The 15,070-nt window shown below is 31.5% G+C and overlaps 3 protein-coding genes across 3 annotated transcripts; 2 read left to right on the forward strand and 1 right to left on the reverse strand.

Moving 5' to 3' along the window:
• Positions 1-728: 728 nt before the first annotated feature.
• On the forward strand, positions 729-3,196 carry LOC9313684 (SNF1-related protein kinase regulatory subunit gamma-1). The gene is made up of 6 exons (XM_002875865.2): positions 729-1,122; positions 1,622-1,794; positions 1,908-2,063; positions 2,155-2,430; positions 2,508-2,671; positions 2,758-3,196. The coding sequence occupies exons 1-6, from the start codon at positions 918-920 to the stop codon at positions 3,056-3,058; spliced, it is 1,275 nt and encodes a 424-aa protein (XP_002875911.1). The 5' UTR covers positions 729-917; the 3' UTR covers positions 3,059-3,196.
• LOC9311980 (deoxycytidylate deaminase) lies at positions 3,071-5,276 on the reverse strand. Its single transcript, XM_002877570.2, has 9 exons — positions 4,864-5,276; positions 4,675-4,750; positions 4,561-4,600; positions 4,374-4,432; positions 4,179-4,216; positions 3,947-4,010; positions 3,708-3,761; positions 3,407-3,508; positions 3,071-3,309 (listed from the first exon to the last, which is right to left on the reverse strand). Exons 1-9 carry the CDS (start codon positions 5,052-5,054, stop codon positions 3,235-3,237), a joined length of 699 nt encoding a protein of 232 aa, XP_002877616.1. The 5' UTR covers positions 5,055-5,276; the 3' UTR covers positions 3,071-3,234.
• A 1,688-nt stretch (positions 5,277-6,964) lies between these two features.
• Positions 6,965-7,866, forward strand: LOC9313685 (protein SHOOT GRAVITROPISM 5). The gene is made up of 2 exons (XM_021025280.1): positions 6,965-7,463; positions 7,554-7,866. Exons 1-2 carry the CDS (start codon positions 7,111-7,113, stop codon positions 7,681-7,683), a joined length of 483 nt encoding a protein of 160 aa, XP_020880939.1. The 5' UTR covers positions 6,965-7,110; the 3' UTR covers positions 7,684-7,866.
• The last annotated feature ends 7,204 nt before the right edge of the window (positions 7,867-15,070 follow it).

Genomic DNA, 15,070 nt, shown 5'->3' on the forward strand with positions numbered 1-15,070 from the left:
TTTACATAAAAAATTTTAAAAAATTATTTTACATTATTATTTTATCGAACTACGTAAGATATTATAATAATCTAATTCAAAATTAGAGAAATTTATTACTTTATAGTAAATATTAATTATCGAATATTAGTTAGTAATTTTTTATTATACATGATTATTTCAGTTAAGCATGTTTAAAGGAAAATAAATATTAGAGTAGATAATTTTTCGGAATTGTGATTTTTTGGAACAAATATAGTGTTGTACTGTATTTAAAAAAAAAAATTGAAAAAAAGAAGAAGATAGTTATCCATTTCATAGGTCGGCTGCTAATTTTTGGGCGGATCCTTCTAATCTTATTATATAAAAGCCAATTAAAATAAATAAAATATATGTCGTGGAAAGTGGAAACTATATAAAGGATAGAGATAAGTACGACTTCGACAAATGGAGATATATTATTATTATTATAATCATTATCTTTCGCTTTTCCTGACCAATACCCAAACGATCTCCCCTACTCTTTCCACGTGTCGAATGCGCTGAATTCAACGGCTGAAATCTTGAGTCTACTCGAAGAAGTATGGTACATACAGTCACAGGCTACCCTTTACACTTGAACAAATTTATAACAAATCACAGTTCCACCCAATGAAATCAATATTGTTTCAAAATAACCCCGGATCTTTATAGTGAAATTGAAAATTTGTGGATGTTTTTGATAAATTAAAAACATACAGGGTTTATGAATTTGTCTCTGCTTCAAGATCTCTCTACTATGGTTTATATTTCAATCTTGATAGTTCTCAGTACAAAGAGCATCACTGCCAATTTTAGAAAACTTCTGACGGAAAACAAAAAGAGAGGATTTTTTTGATCTTTTCGAGTTACCGGATAATAAAGACGGTACCTTTTTCACTGTTGACTTACCGGAAAAGATGGCGACTGTGCCGGAGATTAAGATAATGAGAAGCGAGAGCTTAGGGCATCGTAGTGACGTGTCGAGCCCGGAAGCGAAGCTAGGGATGCGTGTGGAAGATCTCTGGGATGAGCAGAAACCACAGCTTAGTCCTAACGAGAAGCTCAACGCTTGCTTCGAGAGCATCCCTGTCTCTGCTTTCCCTCTCTCTTCTGATTCACAAGGTATGAATGAGGATTTGATGATGTGGGTATTTGATCATGAGCTGATCTTTTAGTTGGAATTGGTGATAGTGTTGAATTTGAGGATGATCATGTTCGTGTGTTGGATTTGGATGGTTGACTGATCTGTGGAAGATATGGAGATTGTTTGTGATTTATGAGATGCAATTATTGATGGGTTCCGTGAGTTCTTGGTATGTGTTTGTTGATGAATTGTAGTAGGAATATGTGATCTAGATTTAAATTCAAGTTATAGAAAGTTGTAGAACTAAGAATTTGGAATTCGATTTAGGGAATCAGAACTAGTTCATGATGGTTTTACTTTCATAGCCTCCTTGTGGTATATTCTTGAAAGGTAGAATAAGAGTTGTTGTTTTCGCATCTCTGTCGCTTGAAATATTACATCTGGCATATTTTCATATCAGAGTGTTTTTTTAGAAAATGCTTCAGCTCTGCTGTCTCTAATTTGTGCTAATATCTTTTTTGTGGTTTCTCTATTTAGATATTGAGATAAGATCAGACACAAGTTTGGCTGAAGCTGTTCAGACACTATCGAAATTCAAGGTCTTGAGCGCGCCTGTTGTAGATGTTGATGCGCCTGAAGATGCCAGCTGGATTGATCGCTACATCGGTATTGTGGAGTTTCCAGGCATTGTTGTCTGGCTTTTGCATCAGGTAATTGTTCTCTTTTAATACGAGAGGCGACTGGTTTGTCGTGATCAATTGGATTGTGGTACCTTGTGAACTATAGTTCATGTCTTTACTCTACTTGTCTACTTTAAAAACAGTTGGAGCCACCATCTCCAAGGAGCCCTGCTGTTGCAGCTTCAAATGGATTTTCTCATGATTTCACCACCGATGTTCTGGATAACGGAGATTCAGCAGTAACTTCTGGAAACTTCTTTGAGGTCCTTACTTCTTCAGAGCTATACAAGAACACCAAGGTGAAGCTTCTATCTCTATTAAGGACCTGACTTCCATAGATTTATTTTGTGATTACAGCTTCTGAAATGCATTGGATATCCTCTCTGACAGGTTCGAGATATCTCTGGAACATTCCGCTGGGCACCGTTCCTGGCTCTGCAGAAAGAGAACTCCTTTTTGACCATGCTGTTGCTTCTTTCTAAATACAAAATGAAGAGCATCCCGGTGGTTGATTTAGGTGTAGCAAAGATCGAGAACATTATCACACAATCAGGAGTTATACATATGCTGGCAGAATGCGCAGGGCTTCTCTGGTTTGAGGATTGGGGAATTAAAACTCTCTCTGAAGTCGGTCTTCCCATTATGTCAAAGGATCATATCATAAAGGTCAGTTTGTAATCAAACTCATAGCTCCATTGAGAGTTTTTTTTTTCTTTTCTAACAGATCATCATTTCTGTTTCAGATCTATGAGGATGAACCAGTTCTTCAGGCATTCAAGCTGATGAGGAGAAAGAGAATCGGAGGCATACCTGTAATTGAAAAAAAAAGCGAGAAACCAGTAGGCAACATAAGCCTTAGAGATGTTCAATTTCTCCTCACTGCACCAGAGATCTACCATGACTACAGGTTAATACTTCACAAATCCTTGTGATGATACACCGAGCTTCGCAGCATTGTCAATCTTCAATACTTTCTCTTTAACTTTATTTTAGGTCAATCACAACGAAGAACTTCTTAGTATCTGTTAGAGAGCATCTTGAGAAGTCCGGGGATACATCAGCTCCTATCATGAGCGGTGTGATTGCTTGCACGAAGAACCATACACTAAAGGAACTGATCTTGATGCTAGACGCCGAGAAGATCCATAGGATATATGTGGTGGATGATTCTGGTAACCTTGAAGGACTCATCACCCTCAGAGACATCATCGCAAGACTTGTCCATGAGCCATCTGGCTATTTTGGGGATTTCTTTGATGGCGTCATACCTCTTCCGGAGAACTACCGAGTCTGAGAAAATGGTGTCTTTCTTCTGTAAATTGCCTTTTGTTTGGTAATAATGCTTCTGTCTGTTTGTGCTAAAGTTCTCGAATTTGTGTTATTAAAAGTTAACAGAAATAAGAAAAGAAGGAAGAGCCCGTCTTTGAGTGAATATGTCTGAATTTGGCCCTACATTTTGAATTGGAACAATTAGGTCCCTGGTTGGAGTAAGTGTTCTTCGAACTTGATCAAGATCTGGTCCATCTCTGGTTGGTGTTTCCTGACCTGAAAAGTTTTGTTTCGGAAAGATTTAGATACCAAAACGAGACTTCCCATTACAACCATTGTAGAGAAAAATTCATATGAAAGTGGCTTTAATTACTTTGACGTTGGCCATGGATAAGAGCTTGTGAGAAGCTACATAGGCAACATCTGAGTCATTTAGTCTCTTTTCCACAAAATAGATTACCTCAGCAACACCAGACTGCAAGAAAGAAAAGCGAAATGAAACAAGTACATATGATTGTGATGATCTACTTTTATCGAATTGGTTAATCGGTCTAACTAGAGCATTCGGTTTTAAAATGACCGCTTAGCTGAAGACATTAACCATAAAAGATTACTAGAGTAGCTTATTAAGGATCCAAATTTGACAAATCAAGCCAATCGTATATAGAACAAACCTGTAAAATAATCTTGGCACATTCATTGCAAGGGAACATTGTCACATAAAGCTTCTGCAAGAGATTAGAGGAGGACAAAACAAACTCATATAACAGCAGAGTTCCTTAGCTTTTCTGTAGTAGATAGCATATTCAACTTATGGACTTTTGCGAAGAAACCACAGATAGCAAATTCTAACAGCCATATCCTAAAAAGTTTTAAACTTTTCGCTTAAGCAAGAAACTCCAAAGAAACAAACCTGGCCAGCTGCAGAAGCGTGGTTTGTGTTTAGTATGGCATTGACTTCAGCGTGACAAACATATCTACAAAATCAGAGTCATAAACATCAGAGCATAGCAGTGAGCCTAAACGGATGAGAACCGTAACATGTCACGGTATTAAAGATCCCCAAAGAAAGTGCGCACAATACTCATCAAAACAAGAAGTTAAAAGGTTCAGCCGTAGTTTGCATCACTAAGATTAGTACTTACGGATACTTGGTCTCTAATGGGTCCCCAGTTCTTGATTTCTGCAAAATCGGTGGGAGCAAATTAAGAGAAAATGATCGAAAATAAATGTAGGGGAGAAAGTTCCTTGCATTATCTCTAGAGATTCATTCCTTACTAGCAATGAGTTTTCGTAGACAACTTGTGTATATAATCTAGGATATCAGATGAACGTAATACCTTGGCCCAAGGAAGTTTGTCATCAGAGCAGCCTCTTGGAAAACCATTATAGCCAATCCCTAAATGAAAGATGAAATTTTTTGAGTCGTTGTTTATACTTGTACCAGTTAAGTGAGAGCTATTACAACCACACTTCATATTATTGTTCAAAAGAGATCAAAAGACAAGTGTGATCATATTATCTTACCCAGAATGACACCATTTTGGCTCACCAAACACGCACCAACCTGCACAACCACAACATTTGAGCAGCTTCCACGGAAGAACATAAAGATTAAAACTATATCATCAACAAAATTACCTGCCTGTTAGGATCCTTGGATCGTTCTGCAGAAAGGAAAGCAATCGCCATGAAATAATCATCCCATGATAAGTACCTTCACAACAATTCAAACCAAATTTCAACATTATAAATCAAAGCAGATTCTATTTTCTGAAAGTTTGAAAATTTAGCTATGTAACAACGAAATTCGATGGAATTATGACAAACCCATTTCGTTTCAAAGGACTGAAAGGATCTAGATCCTGGAATTTTCTGGGAATTGCGGTGATTTCGGTGCAAGTAAATCTTCGAGATTTGGGGTTTTTAGGGTTTGATGAGAAGAAGCGAAATGCTAGAGCTGAAATCAAAGCACCGAAAATTGCAGAAGTAGAGACGAGTGTAAGATCTCTAGAGTTCATTGGGAGCTTCAAATCAAAGCTTTATCCACAGAAATCGTTGCTCTTCTCTCTTCTTCACTAATAAATTGTAGCGGGAAACTATAGGAGAGTGAACATCCCCGCCATTCCGGTTTAGGTAGGTCTATCGTTCGGTTCGGTCCATATAATTGTTGGTTATGGTTCGGTTAATAACAATATTGGTTTACTGATTGTGCTTTCTCTTCTCAGCAGAAAATTTTGGCAATTGGAACTAACCAAATGTTACTATTAGATTTTAGTTAATTTTAAATTCTCAAATAAATCTCAAAGAAATTATGTGTTACTGACTTACTGGGATCATTATGTCTTTTTTTTTTTTGTTAAATCATCCATTCAGTTGTTTTTTTTTTGTTATTTATTTAATATTGTTTTTACTACTGTGAGCTAGTTGTAAATTTAGTTTTCTTTCTTTATAAATTTTTCTCTTGTTTGGCTATATGAATAATGTAGTACTGTAATGCGGATTAATGGATAGATTGAAGAAAAAAATAGAGGAAGAGGAAACGAATTAATTTGAAAATAACAGATAATTGGAATAGAGTCATATATTACACACATAAAAACTATGAAACATAAGAAACAATTAAAAATTATATATATTTGTTACCCAAAACAATATACTCCAGGAGTAGTAAAAAACATAGAAAGCATTACAATTTCTACCTTATTAAAAAGGAACGTTTTTGACGACCAGGCAATAGTAGATCAAAATTCAGATTAGTCTCTTGAACCTATGAAAATTTTGTTTTTGTCAGTTAAAGAGTCCATACTAGATTACTAGTTAATGACAATTGAGATTGCAGTTGAAAGACTACTCAGGCCCTAGTTTCCGAATTCTCAATCCTAAAATAAATCTTGCAACTACAAAATCACCTATTTATTTTGAATATAAACTGTTATATGAGAAGAAATTGATTAAATTCAAAAAAGAAGAAGAAATTGATTAAATAACCAAAATATTCGTACTAAGCAGTAAGCACATAGTAAGGGAGCTAGTAGTTAGCTTTTGGAATCCATTAAGCCACGTGCATCCCCAATTATTACACAACCCACATCCACATTTTCACATCCTTCTAAAAGAACGGATACGTTAACTCATATATATAAACAATCGCAAAGTTATTAGTTACAAAACCATATAAAATGAGATAGATGATGAAAAAGTGAAAAGGGTTTCTTTAAAAAGCCTCTCATGCTTCAATAACGTGATCCGTTATATCCCATCTTCTCTGTCTTTTCTTCAACGGAGATTTTCTCCACACCTCAACTATTTTTTTTTTCGATTTCTCTTTGTTTTACTAAACTATCCGATCCATTACTTTCACTTTACAAGTGCTCCTATGTTTTGAAATAAAAACTAAACAAAATTTTGGTCATTGGAACTCAGGTCGTAATTATAGTTTTTAACGTAAAAAAAAAACTAATGGTGTTTGCATTTACATGTTTATACTTATATTATTTCAACATAAACGCAGAAAAAAAAAAAAAAACCCCGATAATATAGCTTCAGGAAATCATTTGGATTGATGATATCGATATTGTTATAGTGTGACAATCATATTTAATTAATTTGTCTAATCTTAAACTAGTGGGCATGAAATTCATCAAAAACCCATTTTTAAAATTTTGGTTTTTGGTGACTATATATTTTGTTACTCAACAAAACTTTTTATAAAAAAAATATTATATATTTAACCTATTTTTAACTTTTGATTGTTGTACAATCACATCATTTCGTCTTATCATGGAACCACACTTGACAACAAATTCACATAATGGCGGTACGGTGGTCGTTAGTTAACTTATAGGAAATAAATATATAAAACCTAATTATCAAATAATACAAATATAAAGCCTTTTTCAAAAAAAAAAAAAAAAAAAAAAAACAAATTCGAATAAGGGGTTATAAGCGTAATTTCAAGTAGATAATATATATAGACACGAAGCTGCTTACATATAAAGTGATTGGTAATTGCCACCCCCACACTTATTGAGAAGTGCAGCCTTTTAGCCAAAAAAAACAAACAAGAAAACAAAAATGGCTGAACAACAAGATCATCACAAAGAGCTTCAGCTTTTACCTTCTCCACCGTCTACGGAATCTCCGGTAAGGAAACACCGACCAACAGTTATAACAACAGACCATCACCACCACAACCGTTCCTCTTCCATGATCCATCACGATCTTGACCTCAAACTCTCCATCAGCCTCAGCTCGATCTCAACCGCGGAGGACCTTCCAAGCGGTGGTGGAGGAGGTGTGGAGGCGCTGAAGTGGCAGGCGGCGGAGCAGATAAGGCTTGCGGCTATAGAGAAGGCTTACGCCGAGAGGGTTAGAGAGTTGACTCGCCGTGAGATGGAGATGGCTCAGTCTGAGTTTGCTCGTGCAAGGTAATCAAAGCTAGCTCGATCAAGTAATAATTCCGGTTTGGTTTGGTTCGATTCGGTTCGGTTTGGCTAACGGTTTTGGATTGTAACCAGGGTGATGTGGCAGAAGGCAAGGGAAGAAGTGGAGAGAGCTGAGAGGTTGAAGGAGAGATCAATGACGAAGATGGATACGGCATGCTTGGAGATCACTTGCCACTCTTGCAGGCAAAGGTTTAGGCCATAATTTAAGTATTTAATTGTTTCTCTTAATTATTGTTATTATATATGGAAATTTGAAGAAAAAGAGAATGTTGATTTAATTAGTTTGAGAAAATAATTTGAAAAAAAAAAACACAAGAAAGAATTCATTATTTTGTTTTAAATGGTATTTTGTAGTTAAATTTAGTTATGTTTTCATTTTCGAGTTTGGAGTTTGGTAATATTTAGTCCTTTCTTTTTTCCTTTCTTGAAATCGAAGGGAAACAATGATATGCTCAGATTAGAAATGATTTATGTTTCCAGCTACTTAACTTCCTCTTCTTTGCCAACCAAAAAAACAAAAAGAAACTTCATGAATACCATTTAATGAATTACTTGGGAATTATATATGGATAAAATTCAAATTAGTTACGGTGTCAACATTAGCTATGTGAATTCTGCAACATCAGCTAATCAGCTATTATATGGTAAACTATATGGATTATCAAAATCTAACAATGACATTCATTAACCAACAGAACAAAACCTAATTTCAGTGATCAGTTAGTTAAATGCTTGATATTAAAGTAACAAGAGATAGAGTGACATTCATAATAGAGGAACGTGGTAAATAGAAAAAGAATGGACGATTTGCATGATTTGAATATAATTGGCTGACCCATATATATATGGTTCATTTTATTTTTTGTAATATCATCTTTGAAAATGTTCGTTCAATGAAAATTGATGATTATTCTGAAAACAAATAATCAAACACATACGTAAAGATATATGCATGGAGATGATGGGTATAATTATTGCATTACCAATACCATGCTCATTTCATCCACTTTAATTTCTTAGGTCGCTTTAAAATATTAGATATATGTCTACTATTATTATGTGTTTGTGCATATACGCACATATTTAAGGAAACTCGATAAATGTATAAGTTTTTTTGATAAGAGATAAGATTAATTTTAATTATGTACTTCGTAGTAGAAAAATACATAAAATTATGTAGTAGACTATGACTGAAACGAATAATCAAGTACTAATTAAAAATAATATGTTCAAGTTTAGAATCCTAAAAAATGCCGAGTTTACGATCATACCCTAAAAATGTTAATCATCTCGGCTGATCTATTCGGTTGGTTGTCATATTCTATAGAAAATGATATGTAAACTATACTAAAGATTATGACAATATATAGAATATATATATATTTTTTTGAAAATATAGAAAATAATTAAAGCACATTGTTATCCATTTTGTCATTTCTATGACAATCTTTAGTATTTTGGAACTGAATATACGTTTTCAAACTGTTTAATTTTTTCGTTACTATTTTGTTGAAATTTTTTGTTTTTTTTTTCTATGTCAAATTTATTGTTTCGCAATATAATGTATAGCTTGACGGACCAAACTCTTATGGTAAGAGACATTACAATATAAAATAGATCTAGAAAACTATATCTAATGAATGCGTGAAATTGCTGCAAATAACATCTAATATATGAAGAGAATGAAACCCTAGAGAGCTTCCTTTTGCTCTTTGGATATATATAATAATATAAAGATATATTTTCTTATCAACATAAAGATCTTTTATATTCAATACATAAAAAATTTTAAATAACAAAATACCCTTTAATTTCTATTATTACCACACACAAACACAGGTCCATTCACATGCGTAAACACACATGTACATGTACTTGTAGCCTTGTAGGTATTTTTTTATAAAGAAATAGTATAGTAATCAAGATTCCAATTTGGGTACTGTCTAATGCCAAATATATAGTTATTGATATATATGTGTAGCACTTGGTACAGTACTTTTCTTAAATGTGTCTGATCATTGCAATCTCTTAGTGATTTATTTTTCACAGGGAGATTTTGTAAATTTCTTCAACAACTAAATGAATTTGGAGTGATAGTTCAACTAGTTAGAAAATGACTATTTCGGTTTTATCTGGTGCAGCTTCGAGCAGAAATAATATTGTTATCTTTAAGTAAATATTACGCATAAACTTAACCAAAACTCGTTGTTTTACAGATATTGCAAAGTTTGTGATATTTTAGAATTTTTAGATCTTATTACTAATATTAAAAAAAAAAAAGTAAAATATCATATTTTATAGGCATATAATTATTTTTTTATTTATTTTTGGCAATCATCAGACGGGAGAGGGTTGCTCTATGGGACAATTAATGTAAAATACTTGCAAACCTTTTATCAAAAAAATAAAATAATGTAAAATATGTGATTTCTAATGCTACCGAATGTATACATGTGTTAATCCTTGAGAATCAATGATCAAGTCAACAAAGAAATGGCTCAGAAATCATACTGACTATAATCACTATGCATGCTATTATGCAATTTATAAAAATAGTAACAAAATGGAGTGAAACAGGAGGGGCCATGGACTCATATTTTTTATGATAGGAACCTTTGATAATGAAAGATAGAAGCAAATGGATCAAAACAAAAAAGACCACAATCAATTTATGTGAAAAAAAGAGAGATGAATAATTGATGAGAGAATTGCAAGACAACAAGGGGTGGGAAGGAGTCGGAGTATCCACTTGTTTTCAACTTCTTCTTCTTAGACCTTTCTCTCTATACACAAACTCCAAAAAATTAGATTTACAAATCGTTTATCAAATTTAAATTCAAAAATATTGTTGCTTAGTGCTTACAAAATATCGCCTCTCTTCACTCATTACCCAAAACCACCCAATTCGGCTTCCTAAACTCTTGCTATGCTTCTACATAATTTAAACATATGCTGATTTATGATTCTGAATTGCTACCCTAATGACAGAAGAATATATATACTTTGATTAATTAACAGCTTAATAAATTTAAAACAAAAACTTGGCTGAACTTGATCGAATTCGTTTCCTCGGATCACCCCCACTGCATGCTCTCATTGTCCAACTTTTAACTAATTAAATTTCATATTATTGACTTAATTTATCTTTTTCATAAAAAACAATTACTTTTTCTTAAGAAGAAAAAATAATATATTAGATAACTAAAAGACATCTATATTCTTTGTTTAAAATCAACTAATTCAATGAACTACTTCTCCTTAAAGCCTTTTGAATACTCTTTTTGTAATTCCAGATGATTTCCTTGTAGTAGGTACGTAATATAATAATTACATGTACAACTTCTAATTTTAGTTAATTATTATAAACCAATCAAATGTATAGGGGTAAAATAATCAATTAATATAATTCAGCATATTGCAGAATGTATATATAGTTATATACAAAGATACATATATTTGATGTAGTACGCGTATGAATATTATGATTGTGGCTCTACGTACATACAAAAAAAGGGAAATGTATAATCACAATGTTGAATTCACCAGAAGGAAAGAGATGTGTCTGCGAAATTGGAAGATAATGGAAACTGATAAGATACATCAATACATAGCAATCTTGCCCATTGTGACACAACCTTAACATTTGTCTTTTCACATTTGTCTTTATACTCAAAATTTAATTTGTAGATGTACACACACATAGATACATACACATATATGTATCATAAGTGTATCTGTGCATAAATGTTGTATGCACACACATACATACTTACATGCATACATATGTGTATCATCAGTGCATATAGAATCAGTCATATTGGTATCAAAGAGAGCCATCATTTTCCAAATGTTGTTTTCCTTTGTTCAGCTTTTTCACAAATTTATATATTTTCTGAATCCCATGTGGGATGGATCTTTGCTTGTCCCCTCTAGTTAGATTTTTTCCCTTAAATTATATAATAAATCTCAATTCTAATTCTTTCTACAATATAAACTATTTAATAATAATTGTGTTGTCTCTTATAGTTTATATCCTTATGACAGAGATTTGTTTTAGTTTCGATGTCTATATATTTTGTGGTCCTTACACAAGTTAGCTCATTATTATTATGCATGTTTATCTCTTTCCCTTCCACCACCTAAAAAAATATAGTATATATTTTAATTTAGTAATTAGGTCTCTTAATCATGGATTTGAATCAATACCAATCCTGTAACCCGTACGTCGATATGAACCTACATGATCCATAATTTTTAAATAATGTTTTGGAAAATATTGGATCTTTGATGATAGATTAGCTATTCATATAAATGGAAGTATTAACAAGTTCTAATAATTGGGAGAAAATGAAACAAGAAGAAGAAGCCAAGTTTGGTTGGATTTAAAAGAGAAAGGGACAATGCCCTTAGAATGGAAGGGAATGAAAAGACAGTGTTAGGGGAAGGAAGAGGGGACAATGGATGATGGAAGTTACTCTCATCATGTGATCCATCACTACCTTATATCTAATTTTACATATATTTCATTTAATAGCCAAAAATATTTACCAATTTATATTTATTTTAGGATTCTCAAAACAATAATAATTTATAGGATGAAATAGTAAATGAAAGAGATAAATTAGAACTAAAGTTTATTTCCAAAATCAATATCCAGTCAAATTAAGCGACATAATTTCAAAATAATTAATTACAAAAAAATGAATGTTATATGGTAGATGAAATAGTGGTTGTTTATATAATAAGATAATCTTTTATTATGTAAAAGTGTAATTGATTTATTTTATTTTGAGATAAATATATATACATATATATGAGTGTATGTGTATTCATTTGTAATTTAATCTTTTATGTTTATGCTTTTAAAAACTGAAAACTAGTGTTATATGAGGTAACAAAATAAGGTAACAAAAACTATAGAGTATATAAACCATCTAAATAGTCTTGGAAACCATTTTGAGAGATACGTAATAGTTTTGTTCTAAAGACTAGAAAAACCATGATCGAGTTAATTACTACTCTCTGTTCCTAAAAGATTGATGTTATAGATTTGGTTATTTGTTCCACAAATATTGATTTTCTAGCATTTTCTTTTATTTTTATTGATTTATAATAAGTGAATTGTAAATTTCAAGATATAATGATTATAAATCATTAATTTTCTTAGACTACTATTGGTTGATAATTATTAAAAATATTTAAAATTAAAAACAATGTTAAAATGATTAAACAATGATTGAATTCTTAATATGTGTGAAAATTTTAAAACATCAAACAATTAGGAACATAGAGAGTAATAATTGTCATTTGTCAACGTTGGACATGCCCAGGGGCGGAGGGAGTGTAGACTCGTAGGGGTCAATTGACTCCGGTGAAATTTAAAAAAATAGTTGAATTTTTATATAAAATAAATTATTGACCCCAATCCAATAAAAATATTGACCCCTATAAAAAAAATTATATTACAAACCCAATAATTACACTGTACTTACAGATAATATTAAGCCTAATAAAATTTATTTTCAGTAAATATACTACAATTAAACCCATTAATATAAATAATATAATATTTTAATATTTATTTTGAGCTGATCTAAAAACGTTTTACCTTCTTCTTCTTTCTTCTTTGTGTTTTTAATCAATCTTCGATCGTGTGATGATGGAGACAAAAAAACATATTTCACATCTTTTAGTATATCGACTTATGAAGCTATCTTTTATGCATCTTTTAGAAAAAAATATATTTTGACCCCGATGAATAGATTTTCTGGCTCCGCCACTGGACATGCCCATATTCAAATGAATTTTTTTAATAAGAGTTTAACAAAAAAAAATTAATAAGAGGTTGAACACTCGGTTACCCAAAAAAAAAACAAGTCTCGGATCCATAAAATTACAAAGCAAACATTTCAATAGTTGCACGCAAAAAAAAATCTTATGGAAGTACAATTTCATTGATGTTCGTGTATAATTTTGAGACAATAATAGTATATTCAGAATTCAGTACTATACAGATGGCCCAAGTAGACAGAAATATATGTATTATATACCTATACTTATTGTGAATATTTTTCTCATTGACAAAAGAAAGAAAAAGTGAAAAAATTAGAAAAGAAAATCCCAAGTCAAGAGATTTTATTTTGTATATAAATGGGCCAAAAGTAAAAAAGAGAGAAAGTGAGAGTCTTACTTTTAAATGTCTGAGAAAGGCGAAAGAGTCTCACTCTTTGAACAACTCACCAATTACAAATTTGAAGGTTGACCAATTTATATAATTAATATGAGTGGTTGCTAGTTGCTATATATATGATAGATTTTGTTTTTATGAACGTGCTATGGAAAATAAAGCTTGATTCTGATCTTACATGTAATGTAAGTATGTAACGTTGAAAGTAACATAACTATTTATTTAAATTGTCATTTTGGATCTACTCTTCTTTATCAACTGCATTCAGTTTCTTCGTATAGAACCTATAGATTATGAGTATGTAGTTTCGATTAAAATTAGCTTTATGCAGTTTGTACTTTGTTCATTATAACTAAATTAATTTCAGTTTCCATATAGACCCAAATATTAGTAACTACTGATCAGGTATATGTTCTTTATTATTCTATTACACCATCATCGTCACTAGAAATTTCTAACATGCACATAAATGATAAAACACCATCTACTAAATTATTTCAGTTTTCGATAAAATCTCGATCGTTATTAGTTTTGTGTAACTCATCTTTAAAATATCAAAGAAATTCGTAGATGAGAAATAAACCTAATTTTATTTTACAATATAGCGGATTTAAAGAAAAGAAAAATTCATAGTCTGAAAAAAAAAATCATGCTCCTGTCACTAAAAAGAAGTATTTTTAATTTTTTTATTCTCGTTTCAAATAAATTGTCGTTTTAAACTAAATTATAATTTTTAATTATTAGCACAGAAGTCATTTCATAGATATTGCTTGGAAATGATTTTGTACTAAAAATTATACAGTATATATTAAATAATTTTGGCGTGCGGGAATTTTTTTAAAAAGGACACTTAATCTAAAACAATGAGTGTTACTATAAATTTTAATTTTCAAATGTAATTAAACAAAAATATTTATTAGTTGACTAACCAGTGAATGAAGAGAGCATCAACGCATTAAGATATATGAATGGGACGCATTATTGATCACCAAAAAGGTGTTACATAGTCTTTTGAAAGTGTTAATTGCTAACTTTTTTTTTTGTCAAACAATTGCTAACTAAAATATCTATAATAAACTAATAAAATTTCGTCAATTATAATAGATCAATTAAAAGGCTACAAAAGGGGGAAAATGAAATCCACATCTTGCCATCATAACCTCATGCTTGAAAAAGAAATGAAAATATTTCTTTTTGTTTATTAAATTACAACTTTAATACTAATTTCTTTTCTGTTTATTAAAAGCATTTGTCACTTACAAAAAAAAATAAAAAATCTTTTGGAAAATATTCCTACTTCCAATGTCTGATTAGTGCTTCTGGATTTCCTTTTTGGATCATGTGAATCCTAAATAAGAAAATCCATATAATACCTAATTCAGTATATTTTCATACTTCAATT

This window comes from Arabidopsis lyrata, assembly GCF_000004255.2.
Source record: "Arabidopsis lyrata subsp. lyrata unplaced genomic scaffold ARALYscaffold_5, whole genome shotgun sequence".
Classification (NCBI taxonomy): Eukaryota; Viridiplantae; Streptophyta; class Magnoliopsida; order Brassicales; family Brassicaceae; genus Arabidopsis; species Arabidopsis lyrata.

What these genes read in the sequence shown, in the direction of transcription:
- LOC9313684 (XM_002875865.2), top strand. Translation starts at nt 918, where the DNA reads ATGGCGACTGTGCCGGAGATTAAGATAATGAGAAGCGAGAGCTTAGGG. An exon ending in TCTCTCTTCTGATTCACAAG is followed by an intron (nt 1,123 to 1,621) that starts GTATGAATGAGG and finishes TTCTCTATTTAG; the next exon opens with ATATTGAGATAAGATCAGAC. An exon ending in GAGATCTACCATGACTACAG is followed by an intron (nt 2,672 to 2,757) that starts GTTAATACTTCA and finishes ACTTTATTTTAG; the next exon opens with GTCAATCACAACGAAGAACT.
- LOC9313685 (XM_021025280.1), top strand. Translation starts at nt 7,111, where the DNA reads ATGGCTGAACAACAAGATCATCACAAAGAGCTTCAGCTTTTACCTTCT. An exon ending in TCTGAGTTTGCTCGTGCAAG is followed by an intron (nt 7,464 to 7,553) that starts GTAATCAAAGCT and finishes GATTGTAACCAG; the next exon opens with GGTGATGTGGCAGAAGGCAA.
- LOC9311980 (XM_002877570.2), bottom strand. Translation starts at nt 5,054, where the DNA reads ATGAACTCTAGAGATCTTACACTCGTCTCTACTTCTGCAATTTTCGGT. An exon ending in GTGCCAAGATTATTTTACAG is followed by an intron (nt 3,509 to 3,707) that starts GTTTGTTCTATA and finishes TCTTTCTTGCAG; the next exon opens with TCTGGTGTTGCTGAGGTAAT. An exon ending in TATCCATGGCCAACGTCAAA is followed by an intron (nt 3,310 to 3,406) that starts GTAATTAAAGCC and finishes AAAACTTTTCAG; the next exon opens with GTCAGGAAACACCAACCAGA.